Source organism: Macadamia integrifolia, chromosome 6 (assembly GCF_013358625.1).
Source record: "Macadamia integrifolia cultivar HAES 741 chromosome 6, SCU_Mint_v3, whole genome shotgun sequence".
Classification (NCBI taxonomy): Eukaryota; Viridiplantae; Streptophyta; class Magnoliopsida; order Proteales; family Proteaceae; genus Macadamia; species Macadamia integrifolia.
Genome location: NC_056562.1, coordinates 38,133,522 through 38,145,167, shown reverse-complemented (window position 1 = coordinate 38,145,167; position 11,646 = coordinate 38,133,522). Strand labels below are relative to the sequence as shown.

The following is an 11,646-nucleotide window of genomic DNA, read 5'->3' as shown; positions in this document are numbered from 1 at the left end:
GAAAAACTTCTTCTCTATTTCACTCTTCTTCTCTTCTCTTCCATTTTCTTTTTCTTTCTCTTGGCAACAACCAATAGAGCTTACTACCTTGGTTTCTAGCAGCTTCCTAAGCCTCTAATGGGGGCTATGGATGAAGTGCAAGATGATGGAAGTCTTTCATTCAAACCCTTAGCCTTCCATGAGCTTCAACTCATTTTTTCGACCACCTTAGAAACCACTCTGCCTGATTTCTTTCCTCTGTGTGTAGAGCTCGGAGAGATGAAGAATCTCCAACTTAAATCACCCTAATCCGAGTTAAAATGAGGGAGATATGACCATTTGAAGTTGAAGCAATGAGATAGCCTGAAATGGAATCTTAGTAGGGGAGCCGTAGGCTACACCGGCGTCGAACGCAACAGGGGCAAAATCTGAGTGTAGATCTCATATAAAAGATTTTATAATCTAAGCCGTCCAATTGAACCAACAAACAATAGATCCAAACCATCAAATTTGAATCTTGATGACATCATCATGACGTAGGCGCTGATATCGTCAGAAGTATTGTCGACCACGGATTGGCTACATCAGCGTATATTCCGAATCTATGTCGGCTTAACCCATAAATGAGAATCATTTATAGACCATTAGATCTAGATCTATAAGATCTACTTGATCCAGATCTAAGGGATTGGAATCTAAGCTTCGGTGATAATGCACATGCGACACACACTAGTTAATGCAATATGGTGTAGCGCCAGACCATCATATCTAATACACTCCACCAATGAGAAGCCTCAGATAAGCATCTTCAACACAAGCTCTTGTACGAACCATCAGATCGGAATCTGACCGACGTGGCTCAATCTGAGTCATGTATTAAGGATCCATCTGATTCTCTTATATACACATAAGCCCCTGCTTCTATAAACTTTAATGCCAAAAACCCCTTATCAACTCAGACATTTAAAACCTTGAAATTACACAAAAGCCCCTGAAATGTTAAAATTAAAATCAGAAAATCCACCCAACATCGAGAGCATCTGTTGATTTTCTAGTTCGGATTTTTGAACTGACTTTACGGAAATACTTATAACTTTTCATACGATATCCGATCGAGATGAAACGAAGTGCGCTTGGAATCGTAACTGGATGCTCTACGACTTTTCAGAAGACTCAATCATCTGAATCATCCATGTAAAAAGACCAAAATGCCCCTACACCTTTCCAATGACGTAACTTTCTCATACAGAATCAAAACGCGATGAAATCAGAACTGTTGGAAAGATTGGATTTTTGTCGTATTGTCACATGGAGAACACTTCCTTTAAAAAAGTCATCTTCAATGTCGTAACTGCCCTCGACTACCACAAATGCCATAACTTCTGCATACGGTATCAAAATGTGACGAAATCAAATGCACTGGACTAGGTAAATTACAATCTATCTTTTCTATGAAGAACCAATCTTCCAAAAATGTCATTTTCAATACCGAAAATGCTCCCGAGCATAAATAGGCCAACTTTTTCAGTTTTGACCCAGAAACCCGCACCACCTATTAATGATGTATTAAACCACTCCATGCATACCAAGTGGCGCTGTTATCTCATCGGTGACATTGGACACTCCATGTCATCATTTTCATCCATGTCACCCAAACTGGCCACGTCATCACCGCCACGTGGCCAGGTTGCCAATAAGGACAACCATAAAACAACAAGTTTAATACTTGGTCTGATTTTTGTGAATTACGGGGAGGAGGAATGAAAAGGCTGCTCTTTCAAGGAATTGGAGTAGATCTTGTTGAGATCCCATTCTCTTAATTCATGTTAAAAATTTATATATATATATATATATATATTTTTTTTTCGTTTGAGAGGATCTAGCTAATTTTAGCGAGCTTTGGTAGTACTAAAATATCTGAAAGTGACACTGAAAGAAGGCTGGCTGGAGGAGAAGAGCTGATCCTTGGCCTCTTTTTATAGGTGTTCCATGGTGGATATGAACCGTAATTGAAGCATTTATTGAGGATCTGTTACCTGGTGAAAGAGTGGAAAAGCAAATTCCAGTACCCAACAGATGAATCCTTCCTCGACGGTGTTATCTATGAAGTGTTGAACATTGGGAGAATTGGATCCATGCCATTGCCAGCATACGAGAACTACTGCTTTTACACCAAGCAAAACCTTTATATAAATCAATTGAAATGCACAAATTATTATTTGATTTGAGGTTTCAGAGATGGCTACAGAGGAGATAGATGAAGATAATGGAAGAGTAGAAACAAAGAAGATGAAGCTCACCAAAAGGAGAAGAGAAAAGGGGTTTTGGGGAGTCATGAAGATAATCAAGACAGTGAAACCCATATCTCCGTCGCCGACTTGACCATGAGGCCATTGATCTCACCGATGACGGTGACAGTGACGGTGACGGAGACGGAGATAGTGAGGGAGAAGAAGAGTGATGGTAGAACGTTGGGGCTGGGTAGGTTAGGTAAGACAACAAGTACCCAACGGTCTAGATTTGGCTTTTCTAATCCAACGATCAAGACTTGCTAGTATACCTAATACTTGGGTATCCTGCTAGCATGCCTATCCCTCTCCAGTTAGAAATATCTAAGAATTTTAGAATTTCATCATCATTTGCTTTTAAGTTTCTCAGACAAATAATTTTCTCAAAGCATCAAACTTTGTGTTTTATGTCCCATGAGTAAATGAGTTTATTAGTTTAAATCCTTCAATTGAAGTGTTGGGACCTGAACTTAGTAAATATGTTAATCATGTTATAATCTACCTATAGGCCTATTTTCATATCAATTTTATTTATTCACATGTTATTTTTGATATTTTTTAAAAAGAGTCACCTTCCCTTCACCCACTGTGAATGGAGAATCCTTTCCTATGGGTTTGGATGTCTAGGGATAGCTACGAGGAACAGGGGGAGGGCATGTTTGAATTTGCATAATAAGGGCAGAGTAATAATGGATAGGTGAACCTTAATCCATTGGTGGAGGAAAACTTTCTCCTTTTGAAAAGTTAAATTTTGGTTTGATATAAGCACTATCAGAAAAAGAAAAAAAAGTGGAAAATCTTATACACAATAGCACTGATATAGGTTTAACATGCGGTAACGAACACTAGGATAGCCTAGTGGTGGTAGCTTCGGCTTGTGGAGCTGGGGAGGAGGTCGTGGGATCAAACCTTGTAGTACGCATTGTGTGAGTGTGTGCATGTGTGTGTTTGGATTATGTGCACGTTCTCAAGTTCTATTCTCCATTTGTGCATCTGCGATTTAAGTGGAGATCATGGCGGTGGGTTGCTGTGCTAGTCTCCCCGATAATTAGTCAAGGTGCGCGTAAGCTAGCCCAAACACTTTGATTAATAAAAAAAAAAAGGTTTAACATGCGGTTATCCAAGTCATTCCTTATTATCCAATAGTTAGAATCACATTTTTTATTTTGGTAAAAAATTGAAATGGCATGTTGAGACTTTGAGAGTTATAGTGTAATACCACATCAGTTGTTAAGGTCATTGGTGCTTTTATATACTTGATAAGTTCTCTTCACCTAATGCCTTGACGTTATAAGTTGAACCCTACAACATAGTATAAAATCCCATAATTCTTTCCCTTTTATTATCATTCCACGTGTAAATACGACATCTCATTCTGTCTACACATGTGAAGAGTTGATAGATTTATTTAGGTCCTCGATGTCTCTATATACTTGAGGAGCTCTTTTCACCTAATGTTTTAAGTTTTGAATTGAACTTAAAATAAATAAATAACTCCAACATCACTAAATAACTAATCCGTGTGACAAAGAAAAGATATTTCAATTACAATGCTTTCCCAACTATACTTTAGGTGGCAACATTTTCCTATTATCGTGTAATTATGAGTATATTGAAGAAACTAAATATATGTCACCATCTAGCTCACGTGTATAATTGCTTCAGGGTTTGTGTGTGGGGAAAGACTCATGTGCTCATGTTTATGATTCATGCTTTTCCACCCTTTTTAAAAGTCTAATATCAACTTGATGGACCTACATTAGTGTTAACCACTTGGTAAGCCAATTTAAAGCAGACATTGCTTGCTTGTCTTGCTCAATCGTTAGACAGAAGAAGAAATTAGCTAGAGATAAAGATTGATGGTCTTGTTTAGTTAATAATCAAATGATTAACTTTTTTAATAATACTTGATTTTTCTTTATACAGCCTAATTACATTTGTCTTTAAATTGTTTCATTATTATTATTATTATTATTATTATTATTACTATTATTATTATTATTATTATTATTATTAGGTTAAATTGTCTCATTATTGGTCAGCGAAATTTGCTAGATTTGAATTCTTTGGGGTAAGTCCCATCACAATAATAGTTTTTTTGGTATGACATCATAATAATACTTTGATGATTTGAAATTACTCATTAAATATCCTTGAGATAGTTTTCTTGTAAAACAAAAGGCTTATCCTAGGTACAAGGATTTTACCGTTGTGGGATCTAAAAAAGGTCATGATGTACATAATCTTACCTTCACTTTCATGAATAGATTGTTTCCTAATTTAAATCTGCAACCATTATGTTGCAATAGACCAATCTTACTGTTGTGAGATCAACACTCAGATAGGATCATGTAGAAAAGTCTATTAATGTTTCAGACTACTTATAACCATTTCTTAGATTTCTAAGTATACCAATCTCAAGAATTTATTTCTATATAAAAAGTATTGGCAGAAGAATGCTCCCTTGTAATATGGCCCCTATGCTTAGACAGGAAAGGGGTCTGGTGGAGTACTGGAGTGACTCCCCCCACACCTGTTAAATACAAACAAGAAAAAACCCACCACCGATTGATGCCCATATGCCACCACGCTCATTGGCCCACGATTGGGGGGTTGTTCTCCCAAATATTTTTGGGACGTAATATTTTCATGTACTGATACCCACAATTATTGTTACAGATAAGCATTCATTCATGTCCAACCAATATGAATTTTGTCCCATATGTCTCATTTATTTGTATTTCACCTAAAATCAAACTCAGTTCTGGGTTTCCATATTTATGTGGGTTCTGTAAAGTCTCTTTGGTCAATCAAAAAAAAAGTTAACAAATTCCCCTCCACGATAAACTGAATATTGATTGCCCTTATCATCATCATCCAACCTCAGTACTTCTTCACAATTCCAACTTCTATTATTTCCTCCATGCTTGACCATGGTAATCCAGATGAAATTTAGTTGTTGCTTGGGTTACAGTCAATTAGCTGCAACCCCTCTAACAGCCGCCCCTCTAGTAGCCAAAGAAATGAAATCTAAAAAGGTATTTTGACAAATACTATAACCTAGAAAGGTATTTGTGAATCCTAGGAGAAGTGAATATTTCATTTCTTTGACTACTAACACGGGGTTAATATATATATATATATATATATATATATATATATATATATAAAAGTAAATTTATGATCAAAGGAACATCGTTCCAGAAGAGTCAGCATATGGGTTATGAAAGACAAAAGAAATGAGGAATTTTTCCCAGATAAAGGACTGTTGAGCTCTAGCTCCGGTCAAAGCTAAGGCATCAGCCATGCTAATAGCTTCAATAAGACAATGAGTAAAAGAAATAAAGCTGAAATTGCATCGACAAAGAAGACAATCTATGTTGATGGACTAAACTTTCCAGGGGCCCAATAGTTTGTTGATTGAGAAGATTCACAATAAAAAGATTATCACTCTCGATAACAATGTTGATGATCCCGCATTAATGAGCTGCAACCATAAGCATTTTGATAGCAAGAACTTTGGTTACAAGAGCGAAATTCTATCCGATGCCTATAAAAAAATATGCGTTAAACAAATAGTGGACCAAATGTTTAAGATCAGAGGTAAAAGACTAAAGTTCTATTTGGTATAATTTATTGGGATGCATAACCAATAGGAATGCATATAAAACACAACCCAAGTCTCTCTAAAGGTGTCAATCAGGACCGTTTTGGGTCACTGGGTGGGATAGGTCTTAGTCAATTCTGATCCCAAGGAAGCCATATATTTCTATAACATTAGCTAAACGATTCGAAATCTATGATTCAAAACCAATTATCAATGAGATGGTCTGGCTCCGGTTCCTAAACAATTCTAGATTTTTTTTTACAGTATCCAAAGTTCTAAATAACTACCGTAGCAGCCAAATATTTTTCATTCTCATGACCTGAAGTTACAAATTGCTTTTCTGTGCTGGTTGAAGCTCACATGAAAAACAGAGAGAGAGAGAGAGAGAGAGAAGCACAATTAATGTGATGCCAGGGTTAAGTACTGGACCAGATTCAATGTATATCAAAACCAATTATCAATGAGATGGTCTGGCTCCGGTTCCTAAACAATTCTAGATTTTTTTTTTACAGTATCCAAAGTTCTAAATAACTACCGTAGCAGCCAAATATTTTCCATTCTCATGACCTGAAGTTACAAATTGCTTTCTGTGCTGGTTGAAGCTCACATGAAAAACAGAGAGAGAGAGAGAGAGAGAGAGAGAGAGAGAGAGATAAGCACAATTAATGTGATGCCAGGGTTAAGTACTGGACCAGATTCAATGTATTGGACCAGATTCAATGTATATCAGTAGTAACCCAATATTTACAAGTTTCTCGTTCTTCCCCACCACCTCTTTTTTTTTTTCTTTTTCTTTTCTCCTTCTATAACCCTCCTATCTAATAAAGATTTGCCCAGGTAGCAACTACATGAACAGATGAAAAGCAACAGTGCCACAGGTTGTGCTTCACAAATGATAACAAAAAAGTGTTCCTTACAAGAACCAGGCAAAAACAATAACAGGACCAAACCCGATTCTTGCAATTTGTTTTTGTTTATGTTTTTTTGTTTTTCTTATTAAGCAATTTGTTATTTAACTACAGAGACAGAGACATAAATTACGATAAAAAGAAGCACATCCGAGTCCGACAGTCTAACCCGGAACCCGCAAGTCTACCGCTGCATTGTTATGATGTAGAAGGAGCTTCACCGGAAACGCCAGTTTCCGGTCGGTGGACCAAGGCACACAGCTCCGGCCGAATCTTTGTACTCCAGACCCCTTCGCTAGACTCGACATCACCGCCCTTCTTCTTCACGTCCACCACCACCAGATTATCGGTCAAGCGGAAAACCTCGATTCTGACCTTCAAATTACCGTTTTGCCCTTCCATTCCAATCAGCCAATCTTGCTTCTTTTTCACCGATATCTCTTCTCGTTTCCCAACTTCCTCGAGTTTCTCGATTATTCTCTCCGGTGACTCGGCTGATACGAATCTCGTCGCATGGACTGGATTATCGGATCCGTTAAACAGACCCGACAAATCAAACCCCGAAGAGAAGGAGATTATGTCGAAGGCGTTCAAAAACCGGTCACTCTGTTCGTCTTTATCACCTTTCAGAGCGAGGAAATCGTCTTCGTCTTCGTGAAATTTCAGCTCCGTTAACCCTCCCTTTTTGAACCAATTATCATGGAGGATTTCATCGACAGTGATTCGTGTCTCCGGGTTCGTATCGAGGAGCCGAGACAGCAATCGTCGGAGATCCAGTGAGAACCATTTTGGATTCCGAAACTCTCCTCTGTAGATCTTCTTGTACATTTTCATGAGGTTTGGATCGTTGAAGGGAAGATAACCAGCATTTAATACATAGAGAATTATACCGCATGACCAGATATCCACCTTAGCCCCATCGTAACCTTTCTTCGCGAGAATCTCCGGTGCCACGTAAGCCGGTGTGCCGCATAGTGTGTGTAGAAGACCGTCGTCTCGGATCTGATCTGTTACAGCGCTGAGTCCGAAATCAGAAACCTTGAGGTCTCCGTTATCATCGATGAGGAGATTCTCTGGTTTCAGATCTCTGTGGTAGACACCATGGGAATGGCAGTATCCGACGGCGGAAATCAATTGCTGGAAATACCGACGGCTAAGATCCTCGTTAAGCCGCCCTTTAGCGATCTTAGAGAAAAGCTCCCCGCCCTTGATGAACTCCATTACGAAATATATCTTAGTTTTGGTGGCGAGGACTTCGATAAGCCTCACGATTCGAGGATGTCGCAGACGGCGCATGATAGAGATTTCCCGCTTGATGTGAGGAACCAAACCTCCCTTAACAATCTTATGCTTACTAATCGCTTTAATGGCGACGCTTTGCCCTGTTCCAATGTTTCTGGCATGGTAGACCTTAGCGAAAGCTCCACAGCCGAGGAGCTTTCCAAGCTCATATTTGCCAAAGAACGAATTCTGTGGTGATAATTGGCCGATCTCCGGCTCTCCATCACCGTCGACCTGTTCAATCTCTGGCATAGAAAACCAGAGACTGAAGCTTTTATCTTTGAATTAGCTTTGATGATAACATGAAACTTGCGAGCGAAATCAACCGCTCGAATCGCTCGAATTGATATAAAACAAAGGTTGTTCGTAAAGCTCCGAAACTTTCGCTTCTCAGTTCTGACAGATCGAGAGAGAGAGAAAACTGTAGAAGGAGCCGTAAGACAGGTGTTGAACGTGGTTATGGGCTTTTAGGTATTTAAAAGGAAGGCAAGTTGGAGTTGGAGTGAACGAGCCATCTATTATTCACCAAATAAAAACCAGCCATCCACGTGTCCTTTTGCTTGGTTGTATCCAGACTCTGATCCGGGTGTTTGAAATTTACGAATTACCACGAGTCGTGAACGCGTGATGTTCTGAGGGATTCGTATTCTACACTGCTTTATGTCCTGTGACCTCTTTCTGTCTCACACAGTAATAGCGTGTGAGGACTTTTAACCCTCAATTAAAAAAAAAAGAAGGTTCGAGGTCATTGGTTCACCACAGGATCCTTCATCACATGTTCGCCGTGGAGCTCGTGATTCACGGAGCTCCTGCCATGAACTACCCTGCCGTTGGCGCGTGTTTAACTGATTTCTTTTGTTTACCATTGGCCATTGGTTCTAACAAAATTACAAAATTAACCCAATCTTTTGTTTATAAAGGATACCACAATCGCAATGCAAGACTGGAACACTTCAACCAATGAAAGGGTTCTAGTCTTATTTTTGTGGGTCTGGATTTTTTTAATCCTATTAGGATTGAGTACATTTAGAAATTAACAATTAGTATTAGTTTTCTATTCTAAAAACTTATAAAGGTAAAGATCAGGGACTCAGGAAGGGAGCCATGCATGGCTCATGTCCTTGTGGATGACTGTCTCTGATGACCTAGCTTTCCCTTGCCATTGATCTTGCACCAATGACAAATAATGAATTATTTAACTTAAAAGTTTAAGCTATTAAGTGGAGAGGTTCAAGTCCAACTACCATATTAAGTCATTCCACGATGCTATAGTTAGTCGATGTGTTATTATTCGCAACAAAACAAATGGTGGGTTGCATCACTCAATGCACATGTTCTAGACCTTGCACCACTCCATATCACTTCCAAGCTTCTCAACAATGCCTACATCACTAGAGAGATGGATCCTCATTTAGAGAGAGAGAGAGAGAGAGAGAGAGAGAGAGAGAGAGTGATATGACCGATCTTTGGTAATGCTTTCTCATTTGTGGTAGAGGGAAATCGAGGGCGGAAAAAAAATAAAAATACACGGTGAGTGTTTAGGGTATTCTATAATACCTATCTTTTGTTTTGGTACCTTAAAGTAAGGGAGTTGGTAGGGCATGCATCAATCACATGGCTAGATACCGGTGAGGAAAGAGGTCTTTTCCAAAGGCGAAGAAGAGAGGGTGATACTGTAGAAACACAACCCTAAAACAATACAAAAGATAATGGAAAAACAAAACAAACAATGTACACGGATTTTACAAGATTCGGCAAGATTGACTACGTCCCCGGTGAGATGAGATCCTACTTCACTATCAATGGAGAATAGAGTTACAACGCTTGTCCTCACACCTCTCAGTATTACTTGCATTGCAGAAAAAGAAACCCTCGCTACAAATATATAGCGAAAAAACCCTAATCCGGAAAGTACACAATTGTCCTCAAATAAAAAATTCGAGCGGGGGGCTATGCCCCCCTACAACCCCTGCTATGCAGGAGGGCCTCTTGCCCCCCTTGCAACCCCCATGGCCCGCTAACCGGTTAGCGGGATCGCTGTCCTGCCTGTCTAGGTACTGCACCAATACTTCCTGGATTAAACTGCGACGGAATACAAGACATCATACACCAACAGATACATTCTGAGCACCTTGATGATGTGTCATCCTTTTCCCTTAAAATAAATATTGATTGATTAATTTTGTGAAGTGAAATCCAATTTTACTTATTCTTGTAATTTTCTTTAATTTTAATGTATGGAACTTTTCTATGGTTACGATTAAATTGTTGGGTTTGCTCTTCCCAAGCTCGGAGGTTTTGTTTGGTTACTTTGAAGGATTAAGGGGCAAAAATCCTTCATAAGCATAGCGGTCCCCTTGAAGGAAGTTTCGGAAAGAGTATAGATTTGTTGCTCTTAAAACAATACTTTCAAGCAAATCATGGTGTTTGGGAGAAATTTAAGAAAGGTCTCATGCAATAAACTACCATAACCCTCACGTCAACTGACTTCTTTATTCACCATGGAAGTCTAGGATTAATTGTTCATTTGATTAAGTTGACGTAGTATAAGTTGAAACAAATTGAATTTAAACTTAAACGTATTCTAAAGCTAGAAAATAGCAAAATATTGGATTTCAATATTCGTTCTCTATAATTTATTCGGAGAATGCATATAAAACACAGCCTAAAAGTTAAAAGTGCTTGACTATCTTCCAAGTAAAGTAATCTTTAGTTGTTGTTGCTTGTGAAGGAAAATCAGGGTGGAAAGAATTAAAATCTATTAAATCAAGTGGCTCATACTTGTTTAGGGGAAACTTTCCTCTCTTTAAAGCATCGATATGGACTATGACTTTTTGTGAATGAGACCGAGAAAGTCTCCTTCTCCATCAATGTGTATGTGGATGTAATATGTTCTTTCTTTACCAAAAAAACAAAGATGTAATATGTTCTTTTAACAAAATGTTCAGTTCACACGTTATCAAATAGTGGGCCCTCCTCCTGGCCGCCCTCTCTTGCCTCTTAAAACTGGGGTGATGGCGGATGCCACCCCTGACCGCCCTCTTGGGCTGCCATCCTAATGGCATATGGTTCCACGACAGAAATTATAAAATAAAGAATAAAAAAACATTGGGCCTTAGGGACCAAGTCTCAGCAACAATAGAACGCAATTAGAGTAATGATCGTACGGTAGTTCAAACTTCAAATATAGCCTCATTTGAAATGTGCGAGGAATATTCAGGCCTTGTAGCTGCTGCTGTACTGGAAAACGTAGTAAAATATTTTGCATTGAGGCAATGAGGTATCGTGAATATTCAACAACTGAGGTGTATGATTGGACCTTATCAACTGTTAGATGCTCATTACACCTCACCGTTCTCAAACAATTTGGACTCCATAAAAACCATAGAACCTAACTTGGGTGAGGGGCTTGTAAGGTGGGGCATGTATGGCTTTCTCTACCTTGTTGATGCTTATGATAACCTGCTGTTATACCATTGTACACACAAAAAGAAAAACTCATATATCATTTGACAATGCCCAAAAAAGTCGAAATTTAGGTGGAGAAATACTTTTCAAAGTCCTTTTTTTTTTTTTTGGAATG

At 38.7% G+C, this 11,646-nt stretch overlaps 1 protein-coding gene across 1 annotated transcript; it reads right to left on the bottom strand.

Moving 5' to 3' along the window:
• Positions 1-6,729: 6,729 nt before the first annotated feature.
• On the bottom strand, positions 6,730-8,518 carry LOC122080611 (CBL-interacting serine/threonine-protein kinase 11-like). The gene has a single exon (XM_042647400.1). It carries the CDS (start codon positions 8,313-8,315, stop codon positions 6,981-6,983), a length of 1,335 nt encoding a protein of 444 aa, XP_042503334.1. The 5' UTR covers positions 8,316-8,518; the 3' UTR covers positions 6,730-6,980.
• Positions 8,519-11,646: the final 3,128 nt, after the last annotated feature.